This window comes from Thamnophis elegans, chromosome 5 (assembly GCF_009769535.1).
Source record: "Thamnophis elegans isolate rThaEle1 chromosome 5, rThaEle1.pri, whole genome shotgun sequence".
Lineage (NCBI taxonomy): Eukaryota > Metazoa > Chordata > Lepidosauria > Squamata > Colubridae > Thamnophis > Thamnophis elegans.
This window is the reverse complement of record NC_045545.1, coordinates 58268605-58285911: the sequence shown is the minus strand read 5'-3', so window position 1 is coordinate 58285911 and position 17307 is coordinate 58268605. Positions and strand designations below refer to the sequence as shown.

At 37.4% G+C, this 17307-nt stretch overlaps 1 protein-coding gene across 3 annotated transcripts in view; it reads left to right on the top strand.

Annotated features, from left to right (window-relative positions):
* Positions 1 to 17307, top strand: part of IRF6 (interferon regulatory factor 6) — a 30680-nt gene that overhangs the window by 4525 nt on the left and 8848 nt on the right. For all 3 annotated transcript variants that reach the window (XM_032218901.1, XM_032218902.1, XM_032218903.1), the window contains exons 2-4: positions 10713 to 10889; positions 11963 to 12167; positions 13561 to 13683. In XM_032218901.1, coding sequence (XP_032074792.1) covers positions 10716 to 10889; positions 11963 to 12167; positions 13561 to 13683 — 502 coding nt within the window. In that variant the 5' untranslated portion in view covers positions 10713 to 10715. The remainder of the gene's footprint in view (positions 1 to 10712; positions 10890 to 11962; positions 12168 to 13560; positions 13684 to 17307) is intronic.

Here is a 17307-nt window from a genome sequence, read left to right as displayed (position 1 = left end):
CCATGCCCATCCTGGCCACGCCCACCCCAGCCATGCCCGCCCATCTCCCCGAGGTCAAACACAACCCTGATGTGGCCCTCAATGAAATCGAGTTTGACACCACTGAATTGTTGCCTTCATCCCATCTGTCCAGTATCGTGTGCCTATGTGCTGATTTGTAATATCATTCTTGGTATAGGTATTGAAGGTTCAAAACCTCTACTGTGCCTAGACTTAACACAGATAATTCTAAAACCTGATTTTTAAACTGCAGTTGTTGAATAATCGGTAATTATTACACTTAAGTACTCTATTGTGATGTAACTCAATGTGAAAGCAGCAATATAAGATGGCTGAATCACAAGAACAATATATGAGAAGACAACTCTTTCAAATGTCCAACTTCTTTTAAACACAAACTGCCCCAGAAAAGAAAAAAAAAATGTGAGAAACAACCCTAGTAAACTAGCCTTCTTTTTGAATACTGTTTTTCCCTCTTAATTTTTTTCCCAAAACAAACACAACACGTAAAATCTTCCTTCCTTACATATTGTAGAAAGTGTATCAGTTGGTTACAAAAGGTTTTCGTGCATCTCTTCCACAAGAGACATAATTCATATTAACTCAAGTATTTTAACTCAAATATTTATACATGTTGCCCTTGTACCTCCATTTATATTTGACTATAATTATTTAAACTTCCTTCATCATAAAATATACCAAAATTTAATACATAACCACATACTGGCATTTCATTTACTATTTCTAAAATCCTCCAATGACACTAAATCCTTATGTCCTGTTCTAGCTAAACATCCATAATATTTAGTAACAAACTTTTAAAATCCTCCTTCCGAGTTCACTGTTTGCAATTTTCATCCCGTTTCCTTATATTGTACCCATACATATATATAGGTTGTCATCATTATCCCTCCTTTATTTGACTATATCCTGTATCATAAAATTTTACCCCTAATAATCAAAGCTTACCTGTATCTAACTTAATTCTTTTTTATTAACTTTTATATATAATCCAAAAGGATTTCTAATCTTCCTTTCATGGGTACCATTCAATATTCATATCCAATTATGGCTTATCATAACACTACACACTCTATACATTATTATCATTATCAATTATTTGTTTAATTATATCTATTATTACTAAATTTCACTAAGTTTAACTAGTTTTAAGTTATATTCTTCCATTTATCAACCTGTATCTTTCCAATAACAAAATAATCTTGTATCTTCTGCCATAGTATTTTAACTCAGATATTTATACATGTTGCCCTTATACCTCCAATTTTTATTTGACTATAATTGTTTGAATGTCCTTCATCATAAAATATACCCATATTTAATACATAACGACATACTGGCATTTCATTTAATATTTCTAAAATCCTCCAATAGCACTGAATCCTTATGTCCCATTCTAGATAAACATCCATAATATTTAGTAACAAACTTTTTTAATCCTCCTTCCGAGATCACTGTTTGCAATTTTCATCCAGTTTCCTTATATTGTACCCATACATATATATAGGTTGTCATCATTATCCCTCCTTTATTTGACCATATCCTGTATCATAACATTTTCCCCCTAATAAACAAAACTTAACTATATCTAATTTAGTTCTTTTTTTACTAACCTTTGTATATAATCCAAAAGGATTTCTAATCCTCCTTTCATGAGTACCATTCAATATTCATATCCAATTATACTCATCATAACACTACACATTGTATACATTAGTAACATTATCAGTTATTTATTTAAGTTATATCTATTATCAATAAATTTCACTAAGTTTAACTAGTTTTAAGTTATATTCTTCCATCTATCAACCTGTATCTTTCCAATAACAAAACAATTTCATATCTTCTGCCATTTGTGGTATCAATCCTCTAGTCATCTTCTTGATCAGCTTTGTATGGACCTCTCTTAGCAACTCCTTGCTTATAAGTTCTCTCATATAATCTTGATGTCCTCTTTCTGTTTCCTTAGTCAGTTTTTCTTTGATTGTCAGCAGTGTTATCAAAACTTTTGCTAGTGGCATTTCTTTCTTTAAACCCATAGGCTCTTTAATTTTATCTTCTTCTATATCTTGGCTCTTGAAGTAGATTTCCTCTCCATTTAATTCCTCTTTCTGTATTCAATTCTTTCCATTTTCAGGAACAGACCAATTACCATAGATATCAGCAGGTTTGGTCTCTTTATATTCAGTTTCCACTTCGGTGTTTTGAGTTTCAATCACCCCGTTTTGCATTTGATGAACATTTTCAATTTTTTCATCATATTTTCTTGTTATGTGCTCTAAGTATTCCAATTGTTTCTCTTCTTTATTTAATAATTTCTGTAGTTCTGAAAGTATATCTTGCAAAGTCAAAACCTCTATTTTTTCTGGGTATTGTGTCATTCTGAGAAACACAGTAACCCTAGCTTAAAAGATTTCTTCTCTCTGGTCAAATTTCAAAGGGACATCTGTGTGTTCTTATCAGTGTGTAGCCAAAACAAAGCCTTGGGGTGCCAAGTCAGTAATCCGTGAAAGAAAAGAAAAGATGTTCCATTTTGAATATTCAAAGAGTATTTTACTACTTTAAGAGCGTAAACTCTCTTAAAGAGTTTCTTTTTATAAATAGCCATAGGAATAAAGAGGAAAACTTTAATCTATAAATTACAGAGAGTCACAAAGAGAAAAGAAGAAAACTTAGTCGATCCATTTCAAAAGGCTTGCATAGATTCGATCCATGTAAATAACATTTAAAAAGTAAGATAACCACTGTCCAAAACCATTCCAAATTAAATTCTGCTGCTTAGTTCTTCTATTCTGTAATTTAAATTGATTTTTTAGTTTTTATAGGCAGACTATTTTTTAAAACAATAAAAAATCCTTACCAGCCGAAAACACTTTCTCTTTTCATATCCTTCCGTTTTGGGCTGCCCTGACTTTGTCAGCCTTGTGGCTGGAATTTTTGTCACTGGCTTGAAGATCTTCTCTTGCTTCTTTCAAGGATTTTGCGATATCCCCAAGATATCGTCCTGTTCACCGTCTCTTCGGGACAGTTTAGGTCTATTGGGACCACCCAGTGGCAAAAGTATTGGCTGTGGTCTCGGAGCATTGAGACCACACAACTATCTCGTTGCGACATTGGCTTCTCCTCCTCCTTTTTGAATACTTTTTGACATAGGGAAGAGTATATCTTGCTATACTCTGGAGTGAAAAATATTGTTGAACTACATCATTGTACTGCCTTATGCATATAAGAGGAGGACCTGGAAAGAAGACCACATAATTGATATTCCTATAATTTAATAATATGTCATGGTATCTTTTATACATCTTAAATACTGCTATATGTGGATGGCAGCACTTATCTTAAAAAACCTACGCAGAGTCAGACATGATTAGTATTTGGCAAAGACCAGCAGGAAATTCTAGATTAGATTGGAAAGATTTAAAGAAAGACTTCCCAGAAGAATGCAAACCACATCTTTATTGCTGCCAAGAAGCATACATCAATGTGTCCTGGTCCATTAGGTGTTGAATACAATTCAGGGGAGACTTTACTTTAGGCTCTGGAAGCTAAATACTTTTAAAGAAGGGCAAAGAAGCAAGCAGGCATGTACAACACCACCATTGTGTGCAGAATTCTGTGTCTAAATTATGTCATGTATTATTCTGCAGGGTTTTTGCTTTTAAAAGCAAAGATTAAAAGTCTTTTGTGCAAATCCCTCTCTTTTTCTAGATAGCTGTACCCCATTGCTGATTAATTGGTTCCTATGATTCTTATCCAAAAATGTTCTCAAATTTCCAAGAAATGTCAACTCAAAATGCGTGAAAATATATATATTTATTTGATTAAAAGAGCAATTCATAAGAGGAAACCAAGACTCCTCTTCCACCCCAAAAGAACGGCCAATGTGATCCAGAAACGTCAAATGCTTTCCATGTAGCTATAAATAGGACAAAACTCAGTCCCATCTTTCTTTAAGCAATTTTGGCTGGTTTTCAAATTCTTGATTTCAAAGGGAAAAGGAGAAAAAGCTTTTAATCCATACATTAGATTAGTTGAATAAGCCTTTTTATAGATTAAGTGCACAGAAGTATTGCTATATTATTTTGCCTTATTGAACAACTGTAGAGTAGCATTCTTCAACTTGACAAACCTTAGATGTACAGTATGTTGGATCAGAAATCCTAAACAACCATGGCTATAATAGCCCATAGTAAGAACTGTTGTCAACTAAGGGAAAAGAAGATTAGAAAATGTAGTTGCTGAAGCATTTCTATTTGCTATATTGGTCATTATATCTATATGTATAGTTCTGATAAAAGGCATATACTGTATATTGCTTAAAACCTGTCTTAAGGTCTAGGGCCGTGATGGTGAACCTACGGCACATGTGGCCAAAGTGGCATGTAGAGCCATGTTGCCTGGCACATGCGGCGTCTCCAGTTTCTGGCATGCATGAACCAGCGACAATCAGCTGGCCTTTGTGCATGTGGCAGTGTCGGAAACTGGAAGAACTGGTCTTCCGTTTTTTGGTGTGAGCAGGCATGCCGGCTAGGTGATTGTCACATGCACCTGTGCCAGTAACTGGAAGACTGTGCATGCACGGGCCAGAGAGCAGAAGTTCATTTTCCAGCATGCGCATCCCCCTGGACAGCTCCTCTTCTGGGTTGTGGTCCAGACTAGTGTATCCACTCCCTTTTCATCACTCGTTGCCAAAAGGTTCACCATCACTGATCTAGGCTATTGATAGCAGAAACTAAAAAGAAAGTGGTCACCAATGTCTGAGTTGAGTCCAGTTCAGTCTGTTCTACATCGTTTATTTTTTCATCTCATTCTATGTAGTATTGTATAGGCTACTTGACCCTGCAGATGTGCCTTAAATTTCAGCTCTTAGTGACCCTAGCCAACTGTTCTGATACCTAGCATTGATCATGCACAATGAACACTATTCTATTTTATTCTATTCTATTCCATTCTATTCTATTCTATTCTATTCTATTCCATAGAATAGAATAACAGAGTTCGGAGGTACCTTGGAGGTCTTCTAGTCCAACCCCCTTCAGACAAATGGTTATCCAACATCTTCTTAAAAACTTCCAGTGTTGGAGCATTCACAACTTCTGGAGGCATTGCTTCTTGTTCCACCCTCAGGTGCTTTGACTCCCTCTTCTTTGTGGCAACCCCTGAGATACTGGAACACTGCTATCAGGACTCCCCTAGTCCTTCTTTTCATTCAACTAGACATACCCAGTTCTTGCAACTGTTCTTAGTATGTTTTAGTCCCCTAATAATCTTTGTTACTCTTCTCTGCACTCTTTCTAGAGTCTCAACATCTTTTTTACATCATGACAACCAAAACTGAATGCAGTATTCCAAGTGTGGCCTTTCCAGAGCATTAAAAAGTGGTATTAACACTTCATGTGATCTTGATTCTTTCCCTCTGTTTATGCAGCCTACACTGTGTTGGCTTTTTTGGCATTTGCTGCACATTGCTGGCTCATATTTAAATGGTTGTCCACTAGAATTCCAAGATCCCTCTCACAGTTATTGTATTGAGCAAGGTACCGCATACCTGTAAATTTTGTTTTTCTTGCCTAAATGTAGAATCTTACGGTTATTGAATTTCATTTTGTTAGATAGTGCCCAATGTTCAAATTTGTCAAGATCCTTCTGTATCTTAAGCCTATCTTCTGGAGTGTTGGCTATTCCTTCCAGCTTGGTGTCATCTGTAAATTTGAGGGGTGCCCCATTTATTCCCTCATTCTATTCTATTCTATTCTATCCTATCCTATCCTATCCTTCCTATCCTTTCTTATTCTATTCCTATTCTATTCTATTCTATTTATAGTTAGTTTCTATTCTGTTGTTAAAGTAAATTGCTCTACGTTGCACAGAATGAATGAAACATTTGGTACATTGATATATTTGAAGAAGGGGAGGGGAGACTTTAATATGTAACTCAATGTTTAGATTTGATCTTGGAATCACTGTATTGGAAATGCTCATAAAGGCCACCTAATCCAACTACCTACTCAGAATATTATAATAGTTTCACCATAGCAACTTTAAGATGCTGGAACTCTAGAAGTTGAAGTCTACACATTTTAAAATTGCAGAGGTTGAGAACTGCACTAGAGCACCTGTGACTATTAGCTTCTGTCTCAGCTCAATATGTGTTCCATTAGCTGAGGGCTTGTTCCATCAGGAAATCTTCCTCATTCCTAGCCTGAACCTTTTTGTAATTGTAATCTGTTGGTTCTGATCCTGCTGTCTCAAGTCCAGTGCTGCCTCTGTATGATCAGCTATTTGAAAGTGCTATCATATCATCTTTTAGCCATATTTTTTAAAAGACTAAAAATACTCGGATCTTGTACATGTTATTCCTTATATAGCCTTGTTTCCAGATCCTTCACCATCTTGATTGCCCTCTTTTGAATTTGATTTAAATTATTATTGTCCTTTCTGCACTGTCGTGGCCAGACTTTGACCAAATACTCTAGATAGTGTCTGACCAGGACAGGTAGAATTGAATTATGTCCATGATATGGGCTCTATGCTTATGTTAATGTATTACAAGATATTGTTTGACTTTTTAGATACTGCATCATACTGCTAATGTTTGACCTTGATTGAACACAGATCAATTTCACATGTGGTACAACCCATAGCTTCCATTCATCTCTTATATGTTCCTATCCAAATGCAGAAAATTGTACTTTTCTCTGTTTAATTCCATCTTATTTGGGTCAACATATTGCTTAAGTTTGTCTAGTTTGATCTTTTAAAAATCCTTTTTCATCTAAATCAGTGGTTCCCAAAGTGGGCGGTACCGCCCGTGGGGGGCAGTGGGATGACTTAGGTGGGCGCTAAGAGGCAAGGAAGGTGGCAGAGGAGTGCTGGAGGTGGCCCCCTCATAGGGCGCAAGACTCTACTTGGAATGACAGGGCCATAGAAGGGGATATAGTGTGTTGTGTGTAAATAACAAGCCCCAGAAAGGCCATCCAGCCTCCAGCGAGAGCCTCATACCAACGATAAGGAAGAAAATGGAAAAACGCACACCTATGGGTGCATTTAAAAGCAAAGCAGGGAAGCAAACTCATTTCTTTCCCAAGGCTCCTTCTCCCCGCTTGGGAGCTCCTCTCGAAATCCTTATCCACAAAGCAAGGGCTTTGCCTGGCTATTCTATTTTGTGCCCCTCCTCCCTGATTTATTTATTTTTTAAAAACCCGGATTGAAAAAAGCGATCCAGGGTCGCCGTAGGAGCCGAGCTTCCTTTGGCGAGTTGAGGCACCAAAGCCCGAGCATCAGCTTTGCAGCCCGGAAATGGGAGAGCGGAGAGGTGGGTTCCTAAGCCCAGGAGGGAGGGAGGGAGGGAGGGAGAGAGAGACAGACAGACAGACAGACAAACAGAGAGACAGAGAGGAGGGTCCTGTACGGCTGCTGAGTCTTTTTGTAAGGGGAGTCAGAGGATGGGCTGCCTCTCTTTCTCTGCCAGTCTGCGCTGGAGCAGCAGCCCTTGCCAGTCGGCAATGCAGAAGGAGGGCACCGCCTGTCCTGCTGTTAAAGCCTCTGTTTCTCTCTTACCCACCCATCGCATGTCAAGCCTGCAGCGCCCCCCGGCTGCTTCGGCCCAGGACCTACCAGTTTCATTAAGCACAGAGCAGGCCAAAGGTGAGGCAGATCAGGTTTTGAGGGAAGGCGAGCATGCAAAGGGGGCTGCAGGGAGACCTAGTGATGCAACAGCAGAGGCCTTCCTGCATGGCGACAGAGCTTTATTCTCCTCCAAAACCACGTCTTCCCTTCCTTCACCCGCCTCCCCCAAAACCTCTGGCCCAGATTTTTCTTCCACTGCCCTTCCTGCCGCTGGTGCTTGGGCTACTCCCTGGCCCCAGAGAGAAGAGCGCCCTGCCAATCATAAATACAGCAGGGAAGCTGAGGAGGCGGGTGGGAAATACATGGGGGGGGGGAGAATCTGTCGTACCCGCAAGGGAGATTTGCATGACAGTAAATGGAATGGTTTCGTTGAAAGTTGGGAAGAAATGAGCCATTTCAATATTTAAGGTTTAAATCTAGAAATCAGGGGTTCTAGTTTTGCGTACCACAAGTTCCCCCTGTGGCTTGTGCAGACAAAGAGAGGATCAGAGTCTTGAGCTCTTCCTCTGCCTGTAACCAGGTTTTTAAAAACGGGGATCCTCCGGGTCCCACATCCTGGAGTTCTGCCTACAGTTTGGGAAATAGCTGATTGCCACTTCCTTTGAAAAGACATTTTTTTCTGGTATCGCTTCATCAAGCCCATCCATCACATTAAGAATTTACTGAACAGTGAAGTAGTTACTAAATTTTACTGTTTACTAAGTTACTAGTTACTAAGGTTCTTGATAAATGACTTTGAAAACCTGGTATCACTGGATCATCTTCAACAAATTTTGTTGAATTAACATTAATTAAAAAGGTTTTTAAATTGGAATTTTGAATAAATGTGCAATTAATTGTTACAGTTTTGAATTTTACTGTTACTATCTTCCTTCTGTCGTGCAAATTGCCCAGTCACATGACCCCCCATCCACACCCATAAAGCCACGCCCACAGATCCAATAGTAAAAAAAATTGAATTCTACCACTGGGTTAGGGTTAGGCACTGAGGATCAGTTTGTAGCACCAAGGGGGCGGTGGACTGAAAAAGTTTGGGAACCAGTGATCTAAATTATTAGACAAGCCTCACAGTTTTAGGTTTTTCCTGTATGCGCTTATGTAATATTAGATATCTTGTACAATATATAACCTAGACCACAAAGTCATAGAACACAAGCTTCCTCTTTAACCTGACGTCAAGCCATTAATGAGTACAGTCAGTCAGCTGAGCTTTTATCTAATTATATTATCATGTAATCTATATTTTACCTTTGTATGAAAGACAATGTTATGAGGTACTTTGTTGAATGTTTTGCTGAGGTTCAGGTATGTCTATGTTATTTTCTTTCATTTACTTATTTTTTTTATCCACTTTGATCTACTAGTTATTCTTTCAAAGAAGGAGATTAGCTAGTTTGGTACAATTTGCTTGCAACAAATCTATGCTGGTTCTTTTTTTCACCTAAATGTTCACAGTCCAACATATTTCTGTCAGAGGCTTTGCCTAATATGTTAAGCTGACAAGTCTATGGTTTCTGAGTCTTCCTCCTCCTTCTGTATTTTAATCTTGATCAAATAAACCAAACATATTTCTTCCTTTTACTTTTAACAATCTTGGTCTTTAGTTCCTTCAAACCTAAGTTTGAAACTTATAACTTGGTTTCTTTTAATTTTATCTTTGTCCCTTGTCACAAAGTTCTTCAAAGCTTTAACACGTTTCTTTTGTAAATCCAATATAGAAAAGTTATCTAGGTCACTCTTGATTTGTTATTTGTATATCTCTTTTAATTATCAAGACATCATCTGGTACATCCAGTGTAGTATCTTTTTCCATGTCATTGTTATAACTTGTCATTTTTAAATCCTTTTTCAAATCAATCTCAATCCTGTCAGGTAAAACTAGTTCCTTTTCCATAACATATTTTAAACACGGTGTATCTATAGAGGCAGACACCCTTAAAATTAACTTCTGAGGCTATTGTTGAAGAGATCCTTCCATATGTTGAATGTTGAAGTATTTAGCTTCATTCTATATTTTTAAATTGAATTCAACATTGAATTCCCCTTTAACTGTAATCTAGTTTGTTTTAGTTCTCTCTAATGTTCAATTTTTAAATGTAATTTTAACACTTGTCTGTTTGTAACTTTCAAAAAAAGTTTCAGTTATTCTTTTACTGCTTATTCCCAAAAACCCACACTTGTATTTAGTTTTTTTCCCCAGACATTTGAAGGAAAGTCATCCAGTATTATAAAACTTGCCAATTCCAAGGTTTGTGATAACTGAAAAGCAGTTCGTAAGCAATTTTCCAAGGTGATTAGAAAAGGAAGCAGGGAACTGAGTATCTTTTTAAAGGCATCAGCCCCAATTTCAGCAAGGTGACTATTCCCTCATTTCCCAGAATTTTAAACTTGCTGGAGATTGTTGTTGTGTAATATCCTCACAGGGAACAACTATCTGGGCCATTTGTGAGTGATCTCAAACATCTACTGGTCTGGAGAGGAATTACAAAGAACTGATCTGTTTGTTGGCTCTTCTGTCCACCATTTCCCCCCGAAGTCCATTATTTTTTCCTTACAATGGAATTACGGTTTCTTTAATTTTCCTTTCATTTCCAAAAGATCCAAAGAGCTCTTTTTAGTTATTTTTGGTACCTTTTAAAAGCTTTACATTCTTTGACAATTCCTATAGTTTTGGAGATTCCATTTAATATAACCTTTTAATATTATCTTTGCCAATTGCATTGCAAATCTAAATTCTGGAAAATGATATTCCAGGTTGTGGGAATTGTCCTCCCCCCATTTTCTATACATGCTGCTATATTTCATTGTAAAGATACACTGTGCATAACTTAATTCAGTTTGAATAATTGTTTTGCCTATGTGACAGTTGGTAGTCTCGGTATACTGAAAAAGTTAAGTTAACCTCTCAAAGAAATCAGATGAGTTGATAGAAGAGTTGGTTACAAGAAAATCAGAGCAATGTGATTACAATCACAATTGGTTTCTATTGCTTTATTCTTTAGAAAATGAGAATTCCTACAAACTCTTCATTGTTTTCTGTGTGTATTTTATCCTTCTAGATAATGGCATCACATCCACGCAGAGTTCGACTGAAACCCTGGCTAGTAGCTCAAGTAGACAGTGGAATGTATCCAGGTCTTCTGTGGCTTAATAGGGATGCAAAGCGATTTCAAATTCCTTGGAAGCATGCAACTCGGCATAGTCCTCAGCATGAAGAAGAAAATACAATTTTTAAGGTAACTGAAAAACCCAGTTCTGCTGGTATGCTACTTGATAGAATGGGATTACTCTGTCTCTCCCCCTCCCTCCCTCTCTGTCTCTTTGTCTTCAATGGATGGACAATGAAATTAATAATAGCAAAAGTAGTATACATATAATCTTAAATTTGCTGTTTTGTAAGCAATAAAATGGTTCACATGTTCACTGATGCAACCTGATGGAGATATATCCTGCGTTGTTTTCATAAGCAGAACCGCATTCTGAACCTGAAATCCTAGGTGCAGAAGCATGCATGCAGTACAAAGGCATTAACACACTGGGACAAATGAAGGGCAAAGCGATATACAAAACATATTCAGATAGGCTTTGAGGGAATTAGTAGATAAAAATCCCCTTCAGACTTATCTCTACCTATACTGTGTACTTTGTGCAATAGCAGAACTAATTTTCCTGGTGTATTGTGGCTTTCCTTCTGAGAAGTTTCAGATTCAACATTTTAATTATCTACTTTTCAACTGTTCACCTCTGTTCTTGTCACTTGTTGCTAAAGTTCTTAATCTTAGGCATCTAACTTTCTTTGGAGTTAGCCTCATTCAACTCTGTTGGATTTTCTTCTCAGCATTTTGCTGAGGATTGTATTCATCTGTTTTTTTTTTAAAGAATGTACAATTGTTTTCATGAAGTAAATTTCAGCAATGCATGCTATTTGTATAAATAGGGAAGATTTTTCAGGCAACCATTTCTGACAATCTTATAAAGAAAAATAATCAGGGAATAAAGGCATTTGTTTGTGGTTTTTTGGTTTGGTGTAGGTTTCCTCTTTTCTTTTATTCCTGAAGATAGTGAATTATTTTTATCTAGATAAACCTGGAATTCAATTCTGCATTTTTAAAAAAAGGAATTGTAACGTTGAGTTGATTTGTTTTAACAGTCAAGTATCTTGTTAGAAAAAGCTTGAGAAAGGAAACAATTATCCGTTGCAGAAAGTATTTATTGCCTAGGTGTATCTTATAGACAAGAGTTTGTTTGGCAGCACAATTCAACAGAAGTTGGCATAATGACAACATTAACTCATGTACTTTGCTCCCAGGCGTGGGCTGTGGAAACAGGAAAGTATCAAGAAGGGGTTGATGATCCTGACCCTGCAAAATGGAAAGCCCAACTACGGTGTGCTCTCAACAAAAGCCGTGAATTCAAGCTCATATACGATGGTACCAAAGAAGTGCCAATGAATCCAATTAAAATTTATGAAGTATGTGACATCCCACCATCCCTGACGCCAATTATTAATCCTGGTGAGAAACAGAGAAACTCTTCTGTTTAAAGAAGGATGTAGCTAATCCTTAACTAATTGTCTTATTGGTAGTGAGGTCTTCTGGGTTACTAAGGTTTAAGTGAATACAGCAACTATATTGAACAAGCATAATCATTTTATCCGCTGTGTTATTTAATTGACTGTACTTGACTTTCCATTCTACTTACGTAGGGATTTACTACCTATATGGTGCAATCTAAATAGGTCAGCTTCCTTTTTAAAGCCAAAATCAATCAAAAACTTAGAAGTTTGGGTACATCCAGAGTAAGAACATGAAATTTGGGTTTTAGTTTTTTTTTTAACATATTTTTATTTCCATTTCATAACATACAATCACATGTATACGATATATAGCTAATATCATATAGTATTAAATAATGATTACATCAGTTCCTCTTGTCCTCAACGCCCCAAAAAGATTAACACCCATTATTAGCTCTTCTACTCTCCATACACCTCTTTCTTCTACCTCTCTCTTATTTCCTATCTTCCCTCCCTCTTCCTTTCCTACTCTATTTCCCCTTCCTTTCTCCTTCTCCTCTCTCTACATTCCACTCCTCCTTATCCTCATCCTCCTCATCTTCCCCCCTTGTCCTCTCTCCTATCCCTCCCTTCCCACTTTTCTTCTCCCTTCTGCTTCCCACTCTTCCTTTCGTTGGTGTATTTCCGCTTCCATACTACTCTATTTCCTCTTCCTTTCTCTTTCTACTCTCTCCCCTTACCACTCCTCCTTATACACCTCATCTTCCCCCTTCACCCTCTCTCCTATCCCTCTCTTCCTATCTTCTCTCCTCTACTTCCAACTCTTCTATATCCTGGGGAGGTCTAGTTTTTTTTAATGTGTCTGTGATGGTTGACCATAGGTTTCCTTTCCCTTTATATTTGAACCGAAATAAGAGGATCATTGTAAATGCCCCTATTCTAAAAAAAGTGCTACACTGGATGACATTTGTTAGGAACGTTAGTTGCACATTTCGTGTTTGATAAACAGGGCTTTGTCCGCACATGGTTGGAAGAAATACTGTATCTTGGGTTAGGTGTTGAATCTGAAGGGCCAATAAATATTTGAGAAAGCAAACTTTGTTATCTGCCATTTATTTTCTAACACTCTAGCTACATAGTTCAGTAACAGACGTTATAGTATTCTCCTGAAACTCTCAAATTCTAGGAGAAGAGTTTTATGCCAACAGACCTAAAATCCAAATGAATTTTGGATTTCACAGACATTCCTATGTTTGGAAATCAAAAAAATTCCAAAGAGTGTTTCAGAGAGTCTGCAACACTCTCACATATCTAAAGAAGAATTCCATTTTGTCTTGGTTTTGTTAGATTGTTAATTACTTTCTATTTTTTCAATTCCTACATTTTTCCAGGTTCCACCGGTTCAGTTCCATGGGATGAGAAGGATAATGATGTAGATGATGAAGATGAAGATGAATTAAATGAGTCTCAGCACGTAGCAATACAGGAGAGTTTTCCATTTCTTAATATCAATGGTTAGTAGATTATTCTGACATATGCTTAATGAAACTGAATTTAAATCTATGTTTTAAAATGCTGTTTTCTTTTTGTTAATGTTGCGCTAAACAACATTATGACAAAGGCTTTCTCAAAAGTTTATCTCTAGATCCAATTACATTAAAATGCAACATGCTACAGAGATATAAATTGTATTTAGCACAAATGGTACTTGCTGATCTCCTTGGTAAATATTTTCATCCTGATTTTTGTGTATCTGTTAGATATTTAATAATAAATAAATTCCCCCTCCCTGATTTTATGTGAGCCGCCCTGAGTCCCCTCAGGGAAAAGGGCGGCCTACAAATATTAATAAAAAAAAAAAATAAGTGTATGTACTTATTGAGATACTTTTTGCATTTCTGCAGTCACTTAATCTGATGTTAAGTGGAATTCAGAATCTTAATTATTGACGATATCTTCCAAAATGTGTGTGGCATAATCCTGCTTTTATTTGCTTTATGTCTGTCTGATGTAAGGCAGGTTGGGTTTTAAAACATAGGGCACTCCCTTGCTGCTGAGAATTTATTTAATTGGAGGATTATGACACCAAAGCTTTGGAATTAATGAAAGGGTGGAATAAGTTATGGCAATGGGATCTGAACAACCACTAGATGGCAATAGATACAGAAATATCAACCCCTTTGCTGTTATTTGCTAGTTATCCAAAAATTTTATAACCCTAGATAAGTTTATGCATGCCATATGGCGTCCACCTCTGCTATTTGAAACAGGATAAGAAGACTAGACCACAGCAGGATGTTTCCATGGAGGCATACTGTCCCTCCCACATACACATTGTATACCATACTCTATTAGGGGAAGGTAAATTCCCACAGCATAGCAGGGACAGACACACCTTCCTGGCAAAGGCAGTATATAACAGCTTTAAAAGTCTTGGAATTCCCTGGAGCTAAGTTCAGGTTTTTCAGGTTTTAATGCATCATTGGTTCAACAAATACCTCTGCATTAATTTTCTAGACTTAGAGCTTGTTGAAATTACATTTTAATGGTGCCATGTAGTTATTTTTTTAAACAAGTTGTCTTAATCTACAAGTGACACTTTTTTTCCCATACGCTTTGCATCTAAAGCTTTCCTTTCTCTTTTGATCTTCTCTTTCGGTCTTGTAGCAACCCTACCCTATGCTGTAGAAAGTTTTATAGATGATGACCACCAGCACCTTAAATTGCACCTGGGAACCAATGCAGCCCATGGGGCAGCGGTGTTACATAGGTATAATGAGAAACACCAAAACCTCCCTGCATGGCTGCATTTTTGACCAGCTGCAGCTTCTAAATGCTCTTCATGGGTAGCTCTTATGTAGAGTGTGATACAGTAATCCAAACATGAGGTGACTAAAGCTTGATTTAGGGTTGATGGGTAAGCGCAGGTTGCAGATGGCTGCAGAGAGGCTGATGCGCACACCTCCCAAATCCCAACTGCATGCTGATTGGTTGATACGATTTCCTGTTCTGTGCTTTGCTGTTTGAGCTCCCCCTAGCCAGAATGTTAACATTTGCAGATGTATAAATGCAGCAGCTACGCAACCATCTCTGAACTACAGACACATATATTTCCTGACATGTAGTGACAGAGAAGTCTAATCCAGGCTCTAGGCATGAGTCACCATGACTAAGGTCTCCCAGTTCAGGAATGGGTACAATTGGTGCATAAAACAAATCTGTGTGAAACCTTTTTGGCCACAGTTGCCACACCTCTTTGAACAGGAGCAAAAGTTGTGGTAGACTGCATACCAACTCTGCATACCAGCTCTGGCTGAGTAAGTCTAACCCATGCTGAGCTAAAGTTCGAAAAGTCCCAGAACCAGGAGGCCTTAAAACCTACAGTGACTCCATCTGGCCAAGGTTGAGTTGAAGCCTGTACTCTGCCATTCAAACCCTCAAAACTTCCAGGTGCTGGGAACACTTGAGGCCATCACTTGGTTGGTTCAGAAAGGAGATGCAGAACTTGATATTATCGGCATATTTGTGAATCCCCACTCCATAGTGATGGATAATCTGATCTAGTAGCTTCAGGTTGATGTTAAATTGCAATTGGGAGGCACCCACAAAGCAGCTCTACTACTATGCTGATTAGAAATATATATTTATATTTGGCTTTAGAACTACTATCTTTCACTTGGCTGACAATCCTGGGAATTATAGACCAAAAGTATTAGATTGCACTAAGACTTACTAGAAGGAAAGAATTCAAGCTTTCAATTTAGATTATCAGATTAAGTGAAAGGAGAGGTAAAATTCCAATGGTACAAGGTTAATTGTACTGACTTATATAAGGAAGTCTAATGATACCTGTGTTCTGACAGAGGCTTCCCAAGAGCATGAAGCAAACTTTTTGTCCTGACAAAAACCCATTTTATTAATTTACTATGAATTCTGCTTATTCACATCCAGCAAACTTTTTCAAGGAAGGATTTACAGTCACAGATCTTATTTGGAGAGCTTACAGGCAATGTCCCCTCTAATTTTTTTTCAGTGTGAGCAGAAAAGTATAGTGTTTGAGCAGCATATTTTCATGCCTGAGCACCTGAATTTTTTTCACAGATGTCACCTACGACAACAACGAAATCAGTATTATTTGAAACTCAAAATTATGTTTATTCAAGGTACCCGCTTAATTAAAAGTGTTATATAATATCAGTATCACTTAACAATGGTCCTGCTTAGCAACCAAAATGTTGGCTCAGAACCTCTGGCATTGAAGCACGCAAGTCTTAAAGCTGTCAAGTTACAAGACCCTAACCCTTTAGGGAAAAAAAACCCCAGGGGTCTTCAAACCTGACAGCTTTAAGTCTTGCGGACTTCAACTCCCAAAATTTCTACTCCAGTCCATGTTGCAGCAACGTCATCTGCGTGGATCTGCTCCATCTTCGGTTTTTTTCACAGGGGGCAGGGCTGCCGCTGAAGATGCCAACGAGCCCCTGCTGCCACTAGAATATGCATTTGTTTAGCATGACATAGAATAGTCTTTCAACCAGAAGTATGGAATAAAAGAGAGACTGATAAATATTTAAAAAAATAAAACCAAAAAGCAGCTATTTATTTGAGTTCTAGATAAACATTTAGTTCAGATTTAATAGTGTTTCAGAGATGTGGCTGTCAGCTATTTGTGTATGTATGTTATTATTATGGAAGGTTAGATGAGATTTCACCAACATTATTCATCCCTGATTAATGCATTCATTCTAATAACCGAGTCTGACTCTGAATTACAAATCTATGTCTGAAGAATCTGGGTTAAGTTTTGGATTGGAAATTTGGGGAACATGAAAGTTTATGCATAATTTTTGTAATTTTTTCATTGTGTCTTAATAATTATTTTATTCATTTGGGATTTGGGGGTCTTTTTTCATAGGCTTAACACAGCTCTAATTTTGTCATAGGAGCAATGTAACATTGGCCACTAATGTATTGTATACAGGTTGCCTTAGAAGGTAATACCTTTTGTATTGTAGGAACTTAAGATAGGCAGACTTCATACAGATAAACAATTGAGAAATATTGTTCTTTTTAAAAAGCAGTGTTAATTGCTGCACCTTTCTCATATTAAGTATATTAGCTCAAGTTCATGTTAGGAAAAA